This window comes from Oncorhynchus clarkii, chromosome 16 (assembly GCF_045791955.1).
Source record: "Oncorhynchus clarkii lewisi isolate Uvic-CL-2024 chromosome 16, UVic_Ocla_1.0, whole genome shotgun sequence".
In the NCBI taxonomy this organism is placed as follows: domain Eukaryota; kingdom Metazoa; phylum Chordata; class Actinopteri; order Salmoniformes; family Salmonidae; genus Oncorhynchus; species Oncorhynchus clarkii.
Window position 1 is genome coordinate 85,742 of NC_092162.1, and position 20,149 is coordinate 105,890.

Sequence of the window (20,149 nt, forward strand, 5' to 3'; positions counted from 1 at the left end):
AGTGTTAAATCAATAAGACATTACTTGTTGATACATTTCAAATCTGAATGAAATTAATGCAATACATGTCAAACTAAATCTTTGTAGTGACCAAAGACAAATTTTGTTGTGACCATTTTCAGGTTAAAAATCTGACAGAGGAGATGTCGTCTATGGATGAGAGTGTTGCCAAGCTGACCAAGGAGAAGAAAGCCCTCCAAGAGGCCCACCAGCAGACACTGGACGACCTGCAGGCAGAGGAGGACAAAGTCAACACTCTGACCAAGGCCAAGACCAAGCTGGAACAGCAAGTGGACGACGTGAGTGGAGTTTGTCATTTTGGCCATGATAGTATGCAAGATGACATTATCTTCAGTTGTTTAGAGTTCAACAATATATGTATTTTTATGTTGTAGCTTGAGGGTTCTCTGGAACAAGAGAAAAAGCTTCGTATGGACCTTGAGAGATCCAAGAGAAAGCTGGAGGGAGATCTGAAACTGGCCCAGGAATCCATAATGGACCTGGAGAATGACAAGCAGCAGTCTGATGAGAAAATCAAGAAGTAAACACAATCAAATGGCTACAATATTACCTACTATGTTGATCAACACAATGGTTGTTCTTGACTAATTATTGTAATTATGAATTAGCATTTGCATGTGATTTTTAAAAACTATGTGAATGGTATAATTCTCTGTCTTTAAACTATCGAACCAAAACCAACTATGCAATCATTGTGTTTGTGTTTGTTAGGAAGGACTTTGAGGCCACCCAGCTCCTCAGCAAGGTTGAGGATGAGCAGTCTCTGGGAGCTCAGCTGCAGAAGAAGATCAAGGAACTCCAGGTACAGTACAGGATCTAAGCTCCTGTACAGGAAAGCAAACACCTGAATAATTTCCTGACAAAAACTGTGACATATTTCTTCTGGTAGCACACATTTTTACTGGTGGCTTCTGATGGCTCAGTAGGTTGGAACATATTTTTTCTTGCTGATGTTGCTGATGTTGTTAAGATGGTGCTTTCATAGAGTTAGATAGAGGACAAATACTTTATCGGTGACATTATGGCCTGTGTGATAGCATGGACAGCTCCATTTTAATACAGTCAATTGTCTTCTTATTTTGTGCTGGAAACAAATGTAAATCTAATATATTGGTGAGCCATATCAAAATCGTGTCATTTATTTATTGCCATGACTAGATGCCGGTGTTATTGCTTAAAGCCATTTTCTAACCATAGGCAACACAATTTGAAGAAGACAATGCTCTAATCATTGGCCCAGTTAACTACTTTAAAATGGTGGAAGCTCTCAATGGCAATGTCCATGCTAAAATGGTTTAATCCATCTAGAGACCTCTATCTAACTTTATGGGTGGATTTTACTGATTTGGGTTTGGTTCCTGCATGGGACACTGTCTATTGAATATATTAGTGTAACTGGCTTTGTTTCAACATATGAATATTCTTGGTACCATTTGAAAGGAAACACTTTAAAGTTTGTGGAAAAGTGAATTGAATGTAGGAGAATAACACAATAGATCTGGTAGAACAAAATGTAAAGTTTTTTTCTACCACCATCTTTGAAATGCAACAGAAAGGTCCCAAGTCTAGCCATGACTCTGGTTGTAATTCCGATAGTGTCTACAAGAGGGCAGCAGTGCATGTCAAAGTTTCAGACTGATAACTTGAAGTATGGGCAAGCCACAAGACATTTAGTGTGAAGTCACCCAGGTACATTTGGACAAATTGTGAAGGACACATTTACATTACATTTCTCTGCAAGAATATCATCAAATCTGTATACTTTGACTTTGATTTAGCTTTTCCAGTATTAGTAGCCATATTGTAAGTTCAACATTTGTGAAACACCCAGTTTTCATAACTTCATAACTCTCCATGTTCTTGCCATTTTTGTCCAAAAGGAAAAGGCTTGTTGTCGCACAATGTTAGCAGAAAAATTGTGTGACAGATACTCCCGTAAAGCCCAGCTCATTGGTTATCTAGCTAGTTTTGTTTGCCCCCGATTGGTGCTTATTTAACAAAGTTAGTCAATCAAGTGAAGGCCACCCGTGTCATTGGCATGCCATGAAAGCTTCGCTCTCTGACCAAATTTGGTGTCCTACAGGATGTACTACAGCTCTAATGATATAGTGAAGTTTTGTTATGTTCTAGAATCTCTGAGGAATAAATACAAATGTAATTTGACTGGTTGAAACAACGTTTAGGGTTAAATTTTCACAGAATCCTTTCTTTGTAAATTGAACGAGTGGAAATTCTAAATCGATCGTGCATGCTATATGGACCTTTTTTAGGATATGAAAAAGGATTTTATCTAACAAAACGACTCTTCATGTTATCTATGGGACCCTTGGGATGATAAAATTCTTCAGAATGTAAAATATACATCCTTTTATTATTTTGTGAGGTTCCAATGTTTCAACTTTATTGTTATTCCCCGCTGCTCCTGCCCCCTACTTTAGGCCCGTATTGAGGAGCTGGAAGAAGAAATTGAGGCTGAGCGTGCTGCCAGGGCCAAAGTTGAGAAGCAGAGGGCTGATCTCTCCAGGGAACTTGAAGAGATCAGCGAGAGGCTGGAGGAGGCCGGAGGTGCCACTGCTGCTCAGATTGAGATGAACAAGAAGCGTGAGGCTGAGTTCCAGAAGCTGCGTCGTGATCTTGAAGAGTCCACCCTTCAGCATGAAGCCACAGCCGCCGCTCTGCGCAAGAAGCAGGCCGACAGTGTGGCTGAGCTCGGGGAGCAGATCGACAACCTGCAGCGTGTCAAACAGAAGCTGGAGAAGGAGAAGAGTGAGTACAAGATGGAGATTGATGACCTCTCCAGCAACATGGACTCCATTGCCAAGGCTAAGGTGATTAGTGATGTTTTGGTCAAGCGGTGTTGAGGAGGGTCAACTACATTTCCATTTATGTGAACTGAAGTAATAATGGTACATGTTTCACTAACAGGGCAATCTGGAGAAGATGTGCCGTACTCTAGAGGACCAGCTAAGTGAGATCAAGACGAAGAATGATGAGAATCTTCGCCAGGTCACTGACATCAGTGGACAGAGGGCCAGACTTCTGACAGAAAATGGTACCATCAACAATGAACAACAAACCAATGCTTTCCTTAAGTGGTACACAATAAAATGTGTTGAGGGCTTGAAGTCCAGTCCACATTCAAATATTTGGAGAAATTACTATTCACCATCTAACATTGCCCTACAACACATTTTCAATCATAGAGAACAGAGACCCCATTAACAAGATGTCCCTCTATCTCTGCAGGTGAGTTTGGCCGCCAGCTGGAAGAGAAGGAAGCACTGGTGTCTCAGCTGACCAGAGGCAAACAGGCCTTCACCCAGCAGGTGGAGGAGCTGAAGAGGCAGATTGAGGAGGAGGTCAAGGTAAGGGACCCAATCTGGACTCCACCAACCACAGAGTGTAGAGAAATATCTACATGTGACTACGCCACCCTCAGAGACTTCAAATCAAATTGTCACGTGCTTGGTAAACAACAGGTGTGGATTAACAGTGAAATGCTTACTTATGGGCCCTTCCCAACAATGCAGAGAGAAACATAGAGAAATAATAGAAAAATAATAACAGGAGGAATAAATACACAATGAGTAATGATAACTTGGCTATATACACAGGATACCAGTACTGAGTAATGATAACTTAGCTATATACATGGGGTACCAGTACTGAGTAATGATAACTTAGCTATATACATGGGGTACCAGTACTGAGTAATGATAACTTAGCTATATACATGGGGTACCAGTACTGAGTAATGATAACTAGGCTATATACACAGGGTACCAGTACTGAGTAATGATAACTTAGCTATATACATGGGGTACCAGTACTGAGTAATGATAACTTAGCTATATACACAGGGTACCAGTACTGAGTAATGATAACTAGGCTATATACACAGGGTACCAGTACTGAGTAATGATAACTTAGCTATATACATGGGGTACCAGTACTGAGTCGATGTGCAGGGGAACGAGGTAATTGAGGTAGATATGTACATAAAGGTAGGGGTAAAGTAACTAGGCAACAGGATAGATAATAAGAAGTAGCAGCAGCAAATGGGATGAGTCAAAAGAGTTGGTGCAAAAAGGATGGTCAATGCAGATAGTCTGGGTAGCTATTTGGTTAACTATTTAGCATTCTTATGGCTTGGGGGTAGAAGCTGTTCAGGGTCCTGTTTTTTACAGTCGGTACAGTTTGCCATGCGGAAGCAGAGTGAACAGTCTATGACTTGGGTGGCTGGAGTCTTTGACAATTTTTAAGGCCTTTCTCTGACATCGCCTAGAACAGAAGTTCTGGGTGGCAGAGAGCTCGGCCCCAGTGATGTACTGCTCCGTACGCACTACCCTCTGTAGCACCTTGTGGTTAGATGCCAAGAAGTTGCCAAGCGATGATGCAGGATGCAGCCGGTTAAGATGCTCTCGATGGTGCAGCTGTAGAACTTTTTGAGGATCTGAGGGCCCATGCCAAATCTTTTCAGCTTCCTGAGGAAGAGGCATTGTCGTGCCTTCTTCATGACTGTGTTGGTGTGTGTGAAGACCATGTTAATTACTTGTGGTCACAGAGGACCTTGAAGCTCTCGACTCGCTCCACTACAGCTGTGTCGAAGTGGATGTGGGCATGTTCGACTCTCCGTTTCCTGTAATCCACGATCAGCTCCTTTGTCTTGCTGATGTGGGGGCGAACAAGGAGTACAGGTGCGGACTAAGCATGCACCCGAGGGGCCCCTGTTTTGAGGGTCAGTGTGGCAGATGTGTTGTTGCTTTTGCAACAGCCAATGGGGTTCCTAATAAAATACCAAATACTTAGCTGTAGTCAATGAACAGCATTCTCACATAGGTGTTCCTCTTGTCCAGGTGGGAGAGGGCATTGGCGGAGTGCAATAGAGATTGCGTCATCCTTGGATCTGTTGGGAAGGTATGCGAGTTGGAGTGGGTCCAGGGTGTCTCCTTGTTCAGCCAAGATTCAGAGAAACAGAATATTACAGTTCTTCAGGTCCCGTTGATAGGAGTTTGTCCAGTTTGTTCTCCAGTGATTGTACGCTAGCCAATAGAACAAAGGGAAAAGGTGGTTTATTTGTTTGCTGACGTAATCTCATTAGGAGGCTGCCTCACCTGCCTCTTTTTGGCCGCCACTTCCTCTTTCGAGTACCAGGGATTAGGGCCTGGTCCGGAGTAAGCAGAATGCCCAGAGCTGCCGATTCGTTGAGATAGAAATCTTCATCCAAATTGAGGCAAGTGATCGCTCTTCTGATGTCCAGAAGATGTTTTTGGGTCAAAGGAAATGATAGTGGAGACATTGCATACCAAAAAGTTAAGATCAGCATACATTATTTACATTTTTTATAGCAGAGTAAAATGTCCACTATCCACTGTAGCGCCATCTACTGTAATTTGTTTTACTATCTCTCTAATTTCTCTTTATCTTCCCCTTTCTCTCTCACAGGCAAAAAATGCACTGGCCCATGGTGTCCAGTCTGCCCGCCATGACTGTGACCTACTGAGGGAGCAGTTTGAGGAGGAGCAGGAGGCAAAGGCAGAGCTGCAACGCGGCATGTCCAAGGCCAACAGCGAGGTGGCTCAATGGAGGACTAAGTATGAAACTGATGCCATTCAGCGCACAGAGGAGCTGGAGGAGGCCAAGTGAGTCGCACGCAACAGCAGAAACTCACATATAGGGTGTGGTTGGTGACGTTGTGGTGGTACAGTAGTCTCATAAACCCACACCCTAGGCAACAGCAGTGTGGTCTGGTTTCAATTTTGACACTTTCTTGGCAACTTTAATAAGAAAAAGAATGTGGGGTGGGTCCTCTTAAAAATAACCTGTGATCCCCATCTTAGTAGCTGCCATCTTGCTAGCTGCTATCTGTATTTTATTCAAACAGATAAGGTACCCACCATGTCATTTCAACGTGGAGAATTTGTGTCATATTTGATAGATATATCCATTGTTTTATTTATCCGTTATTTTAACCGGGGTAAGTTGACTGAGAACACAATCTCATTTGCAGCAACAACCTAGGGAATAGTTACAGGGGAGAGGAGGGGGATGAATGAGCCAATTGTAAACTGGGGATTATTAGGTGACCGTAATGGTTTGAGGGCCAGATTGGCAATTTAGCCAGGACACCGGGGTTAACAACCCTACTCTTACAATAAGTGTCATGGGATCTTTAATGACCTCAGAGAGTCAGGACACCCGTTTAACGTCCCATCCAAAAGACGGCACCCTACACAGGGCAGTGTCCCCAATCGCTGCCCTGGGGCATTGGGACATTTTTTTAGACGAGAGGAAAGAGTGCCTCCTACTGGCCCTCCAACACCACTTCCAGCAGCATCTGGTCTCCCATCCAGGGACTGACCAGGACCTGCTTAGCTTCAGAAGCAAGCCAGCAGTGGTATGCAGGGTGGTATGCTGATGGCATACATTGATCAATGAGATTCCAGCACATTTTCACCCATAATTAAACAATTTAAAAAATCAATCAGATCATGTGTTAACCGGCGATAGCCGTCACCCACATAGCTGATATTTTGGCGATGTCGAAGGTGTAACTTCATTGGAACTGTCAAATCGGTTAGAAGCCACTCTTGATCATTGTCATCAAGCCACACCTATCCCACTTGCGTAACAAATTCAGACAAAGAAACTGTAGCTGTATAGAAATTATGACGCTCAAATTGAAAATCATTAAACGAAACAATGAGGATTTCTATCATCCTAATGTACTGTGTAGGTGTAGATTACATCTGTCATCCTAATGGAGGAGTAGATTACATCTATCATCCTAATGGAGGTGTACAGTCGTGGCCAAAAGATGTGAGAATTACACAAAAAAGTCTGCTGCCTCAGTGTCTTTAGATATTTTTGTCAGATGTTACTATGGAATACTGACGTATAATTACAAGCATTTCATAAGTGTCAAAGGCTTTTACTGAAAATTCCATGAAGTTGATGCAAAGACTCAATATTTGCACTGTTGACTCTTCTTTTTCAAGAATTGCAATTCATCTGATCACTCTTCATAACATTCTTGAGTATATGCAAATTGCCATCATACAAACTGAGGCAGCAGACTTAATATTTGTGTCATTCTCAAAAACTTTGGCCACGACTGTAGATTACATCTATCACCCTATTGGAGGAGTAGATTACATCTCACATTCCAGTGTTCAAATTTGTAAGCAAGGCTGCATGGGATTTCTCTTAATGTGACTCCGTGCAGCCAATGACAGTGCCAGTTTTAGGTGTATGCCAGGTGCCACTTGTGGATTTGACAGCTCTAACGCAGTTCTACCTTTGACACAACCAAAACAACCGCAATGTGGATGTCGATTTAAAGAGGATCTGATTGAATAGAACCCTTAATGTTATCAATGTGCTCGATCAAATGACACAACCAAATTACCTGGATTTCACCTAGTTGAGATGACATTAAAGTATATAGTGCAAGTGATCAATGCCATTCGAGATTCTGTGCAGATTATTACAGCAATGGTAAGATTTCCACAGACTGACAACCCTGAATGCTTTCTATGATTACATAAGACATTTATTGTTACAGTAACCTCAAAATGTGGCCATGTATGTGTTACTCATTACTCTGTGGAAATCTAATGAACTTAATGTTAGGCTGTCTTACAAAAGTAATATCAAATTGTGAGTCTTGCTTAAATTCCAGTTTGTCTACAAATTAATAATTGATGTTGCATTCACATCTCCATTTCAACCAAAAATCAAAGTGAATTAATAGGTCTAAATCAAACTTTAAAGGATGGTTTGATTTAGTCATTTTTCAACTTAGATTTTAGGTTCAGAGACTTGAGATGGAGACATCAATCCAACATTTTAATTTACTAACTTGTAGATTCCATTTGAAAGCTACCAAAGCTTAAAATGCTAGGCCTATATGTATTGTCTGTTTTTAGTTTAATCCTGGGTTAAATTTAAACAATAGCTGTTGATGACTTCCCATCAACAGCATCATTGATAATATAATTGATAAAGTATGGTTCCATTTAATTTGCTCTGTTAAACCTACCTTTTGGAATGACTTTGATAGCAACGCAACACTGAACCTATTAAGTGGAGATTTCACAACAACCATTCTCACGACAGCAGATAACAGCAGGTAACAAACAGCCTGTGACAAATATGGAAGCCCAGTTAATACCCTGGATGGAGGACCAAAGGGTAGTTGTAGATAGATCAACTCTCCAGTAGGAGGTGCTGTCCAGCCTATTTTCTTCTGATATAAATTATTACGTTGAAGATCTGATGTAGTTTCAAAGGTACAAATTCAACAAATTTTATGCAATATTTGTCAGTGTTGAAAATGTTACCATGTTGATGTAATCCTGTAGTTTAATTTTCACCTTTCACCACAGTTTGTTAATACCTTTTTTTTAAATCCAATGTATTTTATGTAACAATACATTGACAAATGTTGAAACAATGTTGATTGAACCAGTTTGTGCCCAGTGGGTAGTTACAGTATATTGGCCGTGACATAGTACCAAACTGCCATTCTACTATGTACAGAGGGGTTAGGCCAGAACATTAGAACATTGTGGGAGGCAACCAAGATGTCTAGAGAGACTAGTGGTAGGGGGCTCTGAGAAAATGTCAAGTATTGTCAAATTTGTTTTGGAAAAAATTGTTCACAATAAAACCACCCTCTGTCGTCCAACAGGAAGAAGCTGGCCCAGCGTCTGCAGGAGGCTGAAGAGACCATTGAGGCAGTTAACGCCAAGTGCGCCTCCCTGGAGAAGACCAAGCAGAGGCTGCAGGGAGAGGTGGAGGACATCATGATTGACATTGAGAGAGCTAACACAATGGCCTCCAACCTTGACAAGAAGCAGAGAAACTTTGACAAGGTGAAAATGAATAAACCTCACTCTAGGGTAATATTTTCTGTCTGCTATTTGATCAGTTGTAGTATAATTGTACCATATTCCTGATTCAAAACTCCATCAATGAGTTATAATGAAAATCTTATGGATTTCCTTAGGTTCTGTCGGAGTGGAAGCAGAAGTATGAGGAAAGCCAGGCTGAGCTGGAAGGAGCTCAGAAGGAGGCTCGATCTATGAGCACTGAACTCTTCAAGATGAAGAACTCCTACGAGGAGGCTCTGGATCATCTGGAGACTCTGAAGAGAGAGAACAAGAACCTGCAACGTGAGCATCTGACAGCAGTTCTCTTTTGCTCATGTGTTGTAAAGATGGAGAGAGCTTTAACCATCAAACTTACATTAAATTACCATTACACCATCTCTGAGTATAAAATTATATTTTTTGTACTCGTAATCAGCGTTCCTATGAACAACCCAAGGAAGTGAAGGGCAATTATATTTGCAAGACCATATGAAGTGCTGTTAATTATTTATCTGTTATTATGATTCAATGTGCACTTCAGTGCATTGGTAATATCCACAAAAAATTATCTCTCAAGTCTAAACTGCTCCTGTGTTTGTGTGTGCAGAGGAGATCTCTGACCTGACTGAGCAGATCGGAGAGACTGGCAAGAGCATCCATGAGCTAGAGAAGGCCAAGAAGACTGTGGAGACAGAGAAGTCTGAGATCCAGACGGCTCTAGAGGAGGCTGAGGTACAAACTACAGCTGTTTGATGGGAAAAGCAGTGTTACCCGAGCCAATGCTAGCTACAGTCCAATGATGCCTGTAATGGTGTTTATTGTAGTCATATATATTTAATTGCTGGTGTTATTCACATCCAAATGTATTGAACACAAATTACCTGACTGCTTCTCCCTGTCCAGGGCACACTGGAGCACGAGGAATCCAAGATTCTGCGTGTGCAACTGGAGCTGAACCAGGTCAAGGGTGAGGTAGACAGGAAGATTGCTGAGAAGGATGAGGAGATGGAGCAGATCAAGAGGAACAGCCAGAGGTTGACTGACTCCATGCAGAGCACCCTGGACTCTGAGGTCAGGAGCAGGAATGACGCCCTGAGGGTGAAGAAGAAGATGGAGGGAGACCTGAATGAGATGGAGATCCAGCTGAGCCACGCCAACCGCCAAGCGGCCGAGGCCCAGAAACATCTGAGGAACGTCCAGGGACAGCTAAAGGTAAAGGGAATGGGACATCAGGCTCAAACATCTAAAAATGGGGAGGGATTTGTTTGTGAATCTTTAAAACAGGCTTTAACCATGCAATTTAAAATATTGAATCTATTGGACTAATATACTGTAGAAATGTAGGGATATTGAGGAAATTCTTACCAATAATTTTTTTATCACCGATCCTATCACCTCTACTTCCACAAGTCCTAATGAACCTGTCATTATGAACCCCAGGATGCCCAACTGCACCTTGATGACGCCGTCCGTGCCTCAGAGGACATGAAGGAGCAGGCAGCCATGGTGGAGCGCAGGAACGGTCTGATGGTGGCTGAAATCGAGGAGCTGAGAGTTGCCCTGGAGGTGACAGAGAGAGGCCGCAAAGTGGCTGAGACTGAGCTGGTAGACGCCAGCGAGCGTGTTGGACTGCTGCACTCCCAGGTACAGGTCAAAATCAATTTCTTATGAAACTCAACCAAACATACCATTTACACAGTGCTTGCTTTTATATGTCGTAACTTCTGCCTTATGACATGTAAATTATCTTGAGAGTCAAACAATTTGTCTTGTTTCCTCCAGAACACCAGCCTTCTGAACACCAAGAAGAAGCTGGAGACTGACCTGGTGCAGGTGCAGGGAGAGGTGGAGGACATCGTCCAGGAAAGCAGGAATGCAGAGGAGAAGGCCAAGAAGGCCATCACTGATGTGAGTTCTTATGATCTATTGAATTACATCAACTTCATTTGGCCCCAATGATAACAGGGCTGGTTAACACTAGTATTGGCTGAGCCTCGAGGCATCCCAGTTTGAGGCAACATCGATTCTAACAGCCTAATAAATACATTTAATCTACAGTGCCTTCAGAAAGTATTCATACCCCTTGACTAATTCCACATTTTGTTGTGTTACTGCTTGAATTCAAAATGGATTAATTAGATTTTTGTCTCAACAATCTACACACAATACCCCATAATGACAAAGTGAAAACATGTTTTTAGGACATTTTTAAAATGTGTTAAATGAAATACAGATGTAATTTCCATAAGTATCACACCCCTGAGTCAATACTTTGTAGGAGCACCTTTGGGAGTGATCTATCAAGTTAGCATTTTTACTGCAGGGCGCTTATGGCTCCCAACGTCTCGATTCCTCTCTGCCAAACTGACGTTGGTTTAGTAGATATGTATGTTGGAACATTGGTACATCATGGGAGGCAGCCTGTCCTTCTAGAGCTACCTTCCTGTAGGTTTTTGCTCTAAATCTATCCAACCAATGTATTTAGAAAGCCATTTTTACATCAACAGATGTCACAAAGTGCTTACACAGAAACCCAGCCTAAAACCTCAAACAGCAAGCAATGCAGATGTAGAAGCATGGTGGCTAGGAAAAACCTCTTAGAAAGGCAGGAACCTAGGAAGAAATCTAGAGAGGAACCAGGCTCTGAGAGGTGGCCAGTCCTCTTCTGAACGTGCTGGGCAGAGATTATAAGAGTACATGGCCATTAAGGTCAGATCGTTCTTTAAGGTGTTCAAATGTTCCATAGATGACCAGCAGGGTCAAATAATAATCACAGTGGGAGAATTAGAGGGAGCATACTTAAGTTCACACCAGACACCAGATAAGACAGGGGAATTACACCAGATAGCACAGACTGACCCTAGCTCCCCGGTACATATAGTACAGCCTAGATAATGGAGGATGAGAAGGGGGGAGGGATCGGGGACACTGTGGCCCCGTCTGACGATAATTCTGGACAGGGCCAACCAGTTAGGACATAACCACACCCACTTTGCCAAAGCACAGTCCCCTCACTACTAAAGGGATATCAACAGATCACCAACTTACTACCCTGAGACAAGGCTGAGTATAGCCCACGAAGATCTCCTCCAATGCACGAGCCCGAGGGGGCCGCAAAACACTCAAGTGACGCACCCCTCCTAGGGACGGCATGGAAGAGCACTAGTAAGCCAGTGACACAGCCCCAGTAATATGGTTAGAGGCAGAGAATCTCAGTGGAGAGAGCTGAGCCAGCCAGGCAGACACAGCAAGGGCGGTTAGTCACTCCAGTGCCTTGCCATTCACCTTCGCACCCCTGGGCCAGACTACACTCAATCATAGGACCTACTGAAGAGATTAGTCTTCAGTAAAGACTTAAATGTTGAGACCGAGTCTGCGTCTCTCACATGGACAGGCAGACCATTCCATAAAAATGGAGCTCTATAGGAGAAAGCCCTGCCTTCAGCTGTTTGCTTAGAAATTCTAGGGACAATAAGGAGGCCTGCGTCTTGTGATCGAGCGTACTTGTGGGTAGGTACGGCAGGACCAAATCGGAAAGATAGGTAGGAACAAGTCCATGAAATGCTTTGTAGGTTAGCAGTAAAACCTTGAAAATCAGCGATAGCCTTAACAGGAAGAGGCTAGCACTGGAGTAATATGATGAAGATTTTAGCAGCCGTATTTCAAATCAAATCAAATTGTATTAGTCACATGCGCCGAATACAACAAGTGTAGTAGACCTTACAGTGAAATGCTTACTTACGAGCCCCTAACCAACATTGCAGTTACAAAAAATACGGATAAGAATAAGAAATAAAAGTAACAAGTAAATAAAGAGCAGCAGTAAAATATCAACATCAAGACTATATACAAATGACAAAAACAGAGTAGCAGCGATCAAATAGTCTAGGTAGCCATTTGATTAGGTGTTCAGGAGTCTTATGGCTTGGGGGTAGAAGTTGTTTAGAAGCCTCCAAGACTTCGCGCTCCAGTACCGCTTGCCGTGCGGTAGCAGAGAGAACGGTCTATGACCAGGGTAGCTAGAGTCTTTGACAATTTTTAGGGCCTTCCTCTTACACTGCCTGGTAATAGAGGTCCTGGATGGCAGGAAGTTTGGCTCCAGTGATGAACTGAGCCGTTCGCACTACCCTCTGTAGTGCCTTGCAGTTGCCATACCAGGCAGTGATGCAGCCATGCTCTCAATGGTGCAGCTGTAGAACCCTTTGAGGATTTGAGAACCCATGCCAAATCTTTTCAGTCTACTCAGGGGGAATAGGTTTTGTTGTGCCCACTTCACGACTGTCTTGGTGTGCTTGGACCATGATAGTTTGTTGGTGGTCTACCCTTAACACCTGGGGGCGGCCCGTCATGAAGTCCAGGATCCAGTTGCAGAGGGAGGTGTTTTGTCCCAGGCTCCTTAGCTTATTGATGAGCTTTGAGGGCACTGTGGTGTTGAACGCTGAGCTGTCGTCAATGAATATCATTCTCACATTTGTCCAGGTGGGAAAGGGCAGCGCATGCTCGCAGTACACATCCTGGTAATCTGTCTGGCCCTGTGGCCTTGTGAATGTTGACCTGTTTAAAGGTCTTACTCACATCGGCTGCGGAGAGCGTGATCACACAGTCTTCCAGAACAGCTGTATGTTTCAGTGTTATTTGCCTCGAAGCGAGCATAGAAGTAGTTTAGCTCGTCTAGTAGGCTTGTGTCACTGGGCAGTTCTTGGCTGTGCTTCCCTCTGCAGTCGGTAATGGTTTGCAAGCCCTGCCACATCCGATGAGCATCAGAGTTGGTGTAATACAATTCCATCTTAGTCCTGTATAGACACTTTGCCTGTTTGATGGTTAGGGTTAGGGTTAGGGTTAGAGGGCATAGCGGGATTTCTAATAAGCTTCCGGGTTAGAGTCCCTCTCCTTGAAAGTGGCTGCTCTAGCCTTTATCTCAGTGCGGATGTTGCCTGTAATCCATGGCTTCTGGTTGGGGTATGCACTTATTGATGAAGCCAATGACTGATGTAATGTACTCCTCAATGCCATCGGAGGAATCCCGGAACATATTCCAGTCTGTGCGAGCAAAACAGTCCTGTAGCTTAGCATCTGCTTCATCTGACCACTTTTTTTATTGATCTAGTCACTGGTGCTTCCTGATTAAATGTTTGCTTGTAAGCAGGAATCAGGAGGATATAATTATGGTCAGATTTGCCAAATGCAGGGCGAAGGAGAACTTTGTATGCGTCTCTGTGTGTGGAGTAAAGGTGGTCTAGAGTTGTTTTCCCTCTGGTTGCACATTTAACATGCTGGTAGAAATGAGGTAAAACTGATTTAAGTTTCCTTGCATTAAAGTCCCTGGCTACTAGAAGCGCCGCCTCTAGGTGAGCGTTTTCTCATTTTTCATACAGATGAAAACTCTCTACGTAGGTAGTGTGGTCTACAGTTTATGATGAGATACTCTACCTCAGGCGAGCAATAGCTTGAGACTTCCTTAGATATTGTGCGCCAGCTGTTATTTACAAAAATACATACATACAAACTCTTTCGTGTCGTCTGAGATTCCCAAAGATTGGAAAGCAGCTGCGGTCATCCCCCTCTTCAAAGGGGGGGACACTCTTGACCCAAACTGCTACAGACCTATATCTATCCTACCATGCCTTTCTAAGGTCTTCGAAAGCCAAGTCAACAAACAGATTACCGACCATTTCGAATCTCACCATACCTTCTCTGCTATGCAATCTGGTTTCAGAGCTGGTCATGGGTGCACCTCAGCCACGCTCAAGGTCCTAAACGATATCTTAACCGCCATCGATAAGAAACATTACTGTGCAGCCGTATTCATTGATCTGGCCAAGGCTTTCGACTCTGTCAATCACCACATCCTCATCGGCAGACTCAACAGCCTTGGTTTCTCAAATGATTGCCTCGCCTGGTTCACCAACTACTTCTCTGATAGAGTTCAGTGTGTCAAATCGGAGGGTCTGTTGTCCGGACCTCTGGCAGTCTCTATGGGGGTGCCACAGGGTTCAATTCTTGGACCGACTCTCTTCTCTGTATACATCAATGAGGTCGCTCTTGCTGCTGGTGAGTCTCTGATCCACCTCTAAGCAGACGACACCATTCTGTATACTTCCGGCCCTTCTTTGGACACTGTGTTAACAACCCTCCAGGCAAGCTTCAATGCCATACAACTCTCCTTCCGTGGCCTCCAATTGTTCTTAAATACAAGTAAAACTAAATGCATGCTCTTCAACCGATCGCTACCTGCACCTACCCGCCTGTCCAACATCACTACTCTGGACGGCTCTGACTTAGAATACGTGGACAACTACAAATACTTAGGTGTCTGGTTAGACTGTAAACTCTCCTTCCAGACCCATATCAAACATCTCCAATCCAAAGTTAAATCTAGAATTGGCTTCCTATTTCGCAACAAAGCATCCTTCACTCATGCTGCCAAACATACCCTTGTAAAACTGACCATCCTACCAATCCTCGACTTTGGCGATGTCATTTACAAAATAGCCTCCAATACCCTACTCAACAAATTGGATGCAGTCTATCACAGTGCAATCCGTTTTGTCACCAAAGCCCCATATACTACCCACCATTGCGACCTGTACGCTCTCGTTGGCTGGCCCTCGCTTCATACTCGTCGCCAAACCCACTGGCTCCATGTCATCTACAAGACCCTGCTAGGTAAAGTCCCCCCTTATCTCAGCTCGCTGGTCACCATAGCATCTCCCACCTGTAGCACACGCTCCAGCAGGTATATCTCTCTAGTCACCCCCAAAACCAATTCTTTCTTTGGCCGCCTCTCTTTCCAGTTCTCTGCTGCCAATGACTGGAACGAACTACAAAAATCTCTGAAACTGGAAACACTTATCTCCCTCACTAGCTTTAAGCACCAACTGTCAGAGCAGCTCACAGATTACTGCACCTGTACATAGCCCACCTATAATTTAGCCCAAACAACTACCTCTTTCCCAATTTATTTATTTATTTTGCTCCTTTGCACCCCATTATTTTTATTTCTACTTTGCACATTCTTCCATTGCAAAACTACCATTCCAGTGTTTTACTTGCTATATTGTATTTACCTTGCCACCATGGCCTTTTTTGCCTTTACCTCCCTTCTCACCTCATTTGCTCACATTGTATATAGACTTGTTTATACTGTATTATTGACTGTATGTTTGTTTTACTCCATGTGTAACTCTGTGTCGTTGTATCTGTCGAACTGCCTTGCTTTATCTTGGCCAGGTCGCAATTGTAAATGAGAACTTGTTCTCAACTTGCCTACCTGGTTAAATAAAGGTAAATAAATAGCCCCTCCGCCCCTTGTCTTACCAGACGCCGCTGTTCTATCCTGCCGGTGCAGCATATAACCAGCCAGCTGTATGTTGATAGTGTCGTCATTCAGCCACGACTCTGTGAAGCATAAGATATTACAGTTTTGAATGTCCCGTTAGTAGTTTAATCTTCCACGTAGGTCATCTATTTTATTGTCCAAGGATTTCAAGTTTGCTTGCAGAATGGATGGAAGTGTTTTTTTTTCGATCGCTTACGAATTCTCAGAAGGCAGCCCGCCTTCCGGACCCTTTTTCTCCGCCTCCTCTTCACGTAAATCACTGGGATCTGGGCCTGTTCCTGAGAAAGAAGTATTTTTTCGCGTCGGCCTCATCAGACTCGTCAAAGGAAAAAAGGATTCTGCCAGTCCGTGGTGAGTAATCGCAGTCCTGATGTCCAGAAGTTATTTTCCGTCATGAGAGACTGTTGTGGCAACAATATGTACAAAATAAGTAAAAACATACGTTGCAAATAAACTAACAAAAAAAGCACAATCGGTTGGGGGCGCATAAAACGTCTGCCTTCTTCTCCGTGAATTTCTTCTCCGTCGCCAGAACTCCGGAACTAACTGAAGTTTATTTTATGTTTTATCCGGGTAGCCGGAGAGTAGAGCATTGCAGTAGTCTAATCTAGAAGTGACAAAAATATGGATGAGATTTTCATCATAATTTTTGCATAAGTTTTAGATTTTTGCAATGTTATTAAAAAAAAAGCTGCCCTTGAAATATTCTTGATATGTTCATCAAGTGAGAGATCAGGGTCCAGAGTAATGCCAAGGTCCTTCAGTTTTATTTGAGGTGACTGTACAACCATCAATATTGTTTGTCAGATCAAACAGCATATCTCTTTGTTTCTTGGGGCCTAGAACTAGCATCTCTGTTTTGTCTGAGATTCAAAGTAAAATGTTTGCCGCTGTCCACTTCCTTATGTCTGAAACACAGGCTTCCAGGGTAGACCATTTTGGAGCTTCCCCATGTTTTGTCAAAATGTACAGCTGCATGTCGTCCACATGAGAGTTGAAATTGTGGTTTCAAATGACATCACCAAGAGTTAGGATATATAGTGAAAACGATAGTGGTACTAAAATGTTGAAAATTCTAATAATGAGCTGGTTGATATTCTGCATACAGTTAATTATAACTGAGGTTGGAGCAAAAACCTACAGAAGGGTTGGAGAACCCTGGTCTAGAGAGACATACATTAAACAAACTACCATTCCAGGCCGCCATGATGGCTGAGGAGCTGAAGAAGGAGCAGGACACCAGCTCTCACCTGGAGAGGATGAAGAAGAACCTGGAGGTCACAGTCAAGGACCTGCAGCACCGCCTGGATGAGGCTGAGAACCTGGCAATGAAGGGAGGCAAGAAGCAGCTCCAGAAACTGGAGTCCAGGGTGAGTTAACAACAGGGTGGATTAGAGTGGATTGAAAATCAGATTTCTGGACATTGTTTCTTGGGCATTGTGTAATGACTTTTTCTCTCAATAACCCACCTAGATAATGAAAAGCTGCTGTTAACATTACAGATCCCTTCAATTAAAATTGTAAAAGTATATGAACAGACAGCTACTGTACGTCCTTGACTGAGTAGAAGACTAAACCTCTGTTTTACAAAGATTTGTTATGTATGATTTCACCACCTCAAACAAATGCCTATGTTAATTTCTTCTACAAAGGTGCGTGAGCTAGAGACTGAGTTGGAATCAGAGCAGAAAAGAGGTGTAGAGGCGGTCAAGGGAGTCCGCAAGTATGAGCGCCGAGTCAAGGAGCTCACCTACCAGGTAACAGGAAGTGCCTTTTTCACAAAATCTACACTAACACAAACAGGTTTGAGTATAAAACTGAGGCAGTGAATCTTTGATTTTGTCCCACAGACTGACGAGGATAAGAAGAACGTTGGAAGGCTTCAGGACCTGGTAGATAAGCTGCAGATGAAAGTGAAGGCCTACAAGAGGCAGGCTGAGGAAGCAGTAAGTCACCTGCTGTACTTAGTCAAATACTCTGAAAGCATGCTTTCTAAAACATATTTTTCCTTCGTTACCTTCATGTAAATACAGTTTAGTTACAGCTGAGATTAACAAAAGTTGAAACACTGGTCGCCCCAGGCGCATTTGTTATTGTTTTTGTTTTGTTTATCAAAAAAAGTGTTGTGGTAAAATAAAATCTATTCTGTGTGCAAGTTAGTGAAACTTGACACCCCTACCCAACAGTGCAGTAGTCAATAATAGTATAACTAATAAAAGGTAAAGAAATATATAACCCTAACACGAAAAATAAACAATAAGAAAATTATAGATCATTTAAGTCAATGATGTGAAAGAAAACAAAAGTGTTTGTTGTTTTGAGAAACATCTTTGTTGTTGTAACAGCATCTTTGTTGTAATAACATCTTTGTTGTTGTGGTATTAACGGACTCCAACCTTAAAGTGCTTCTGCACATTAGTCAATATTGACTCAATTGATATGGCAAGTAATTGCTGAAGATATTATGCACATTTCTCAGTGCATAGTACAGGGTTAGTATTCATTTGCTGTCCTGGTGGCTGGTCTACTGGTAGTGCCAGTGCCCCTGGATCAGATATGTCCTTGCAGGCAGTGGTTTGATCCCCGTTCACCCTGCAGGCAGTGGTTTGATCCCCGTTCACCCTGCAGGCAGTGGTTTGATCCCCGTTCACCCTGCAGGCAGTGGTTTGATCCCCGTTCACCCTGCAGGCAGTGGTTTGATCCCCGTTCACCCTGCAGGCAGTGGTTTGATCCCCGTTCACCCTGCAAGCAGTGGTTTGATCCCTGTTCACCCTGCAGGCAGTGGTTTGATCCCCGTTCACCCTTCAGGCAGTGGTTTGATCCCCGTTCACCCTGCAGGCAGTGGTTTGATCCCCGTTCACCCTGCAGGCAGTGGTTTGATCCCCGTTCACACTTTCTCTGCTGTATCATCTAGCTCCCTATTTACAGCACATTGCTATCTGAAGATAAAAAACACATTTAAAAAACGTATTTTTAAAAAATATGAATTTGCTTCCTGAATCTTCAAACAATATACTAATGTTATGCTCTCCCTCTCAGGAGGAAGCAGCCAACCAGCACATGTCTAAGTTCAGGAAGGTGCAGCATGAGCTGGAAGAGGCTGAGGAGCGTGCTGACATTGCTGAGACTCAAGTCAACAAGCTCAGAGCCAAGACCCGTGACGGTGGAAAGGTAAAGAGCTGCTGCTAAACCTACACCCGACTCATGTTCACATATGGCCACATCAACTCCACCTATGCTTCAGTATAATTCAAACTAAAATGTAACTTTGAAATTCAAAATAAAAAATCCAAGCTTATTACTGAGCCTTAAATGCTTGATTGATTATATTATTTTGATGTTCATTAATTTTGCATGTTCATTATTTCATACTGATCCATTATTTTCTTTCTTCCTTCTTACAGGGCAAAGAAGCTTCTGAATAAACAAGATCAAAGTCTCTTAACATTTTACTGTGTTGCATAAAATATGATTTTCATGGTGAAATTGTGAGCATTGATTAAAAACATGTTGGCCAACATATACTTTTTTTGGACTGTTGTCGTGTCTTACTATTATTAAATGATATGACATGCTATTTTATCAAATTGATTACCTAACATTTAATTGATCACGTGATTGAATTAAACCATGCCTCAATTCAACCATTAATAACCTGGGGCACCACGGAAGTGGTTATCTCCCGAATCCACTCTCGTTACAGCAGCCATGTTTTTGGGTTAACAGCTGAGGGATGAGGCTGGAGAAATGTCAGTGGAGCTGCCCTTTGCTCATGTCAATGCCAGAGCATTAACTTTCAGTCAGAAGGGTCCTACTAATCACCCCAAACAACCCCCAACAACACCAAACAGGTACCCAAAATAAAAACCAGGTACCAAAAACAACCCCATAGCTAGCTAGCTGTTTCTAGCCAGTT

At 42.9% G+C, this 20,149-nt stretch overlaps 1 protein-coding gene across 1 annotated transcript in view; it reads left to right on the plus strand.

Annotated features, from left to right (window-relative positions):
- LOC139367861 (myosin heavy chain, fast skeletal muscle-like) overlaps positions 1–19,755 on the plus strand; it is a 40,583-nt gene extending 20,828 nt beyond the window's left edge. Inside the window, exons 24-41 of the mRNA XM_071106200.1 lie at positions 123–299; positions 396–541; positions 733–823; positions 2,460–2,849; positions 2,947–3,073; positions 3,268–3,386; positions 5,467–5,663; positions 8,714–8,897; positions 9,032–9,197; positions 9,502–9,626; positions 9,798–10,106; positions 10,335–10,538; positions 10,677–10,802; positions 17,433–17,603; positions 17,886–17,990; positions 18,084–18,179; positions 19,273–19,404; positions 19,638–19,755. Coding sequence (XP_070962301.1) covers positions 123–299; positions 396–541; positions 733–823; positions 2,460–2,849; positions 2,947–3,073; positions 3,268–3,386; positions 5,467–5,663; positions 8,714–8,897; positions 9,032–9,197; positions 9,502–9,626; positions 9,798–10,106; positions 10,335–10,538; positions 10,677–10,802; positions 17,433–17,603; positions 17,886–17,990; positions 18,084–18,179; positions 19,273–19,404; positions 19,638–19,658 — 2,886 coding nt within the window. The 3' untranslated portion in view covers positions 19,659–19,755. The remainder of the gene's footprint in view (positions 1–122; positions 300–395; positions 542–732; positions 824–2,459; positions 2,850–2,946; positions 3,074–3,267; positions 3,387–5,466; positions 5,664–8,713; positions 8,898–9,031; positions 9,198–9,501; positions 9,627–9,797; positions 10,107–10,334; positions 10,539–10,676; positions 10,803–17,432; positions 17,604–17,885; positions 17,991–18,083; positions 18,180–19,272; positions 19,405–19,637) is intronic.
- Positions 19,756–20,149: the final 394 nt, after the last annotated feature.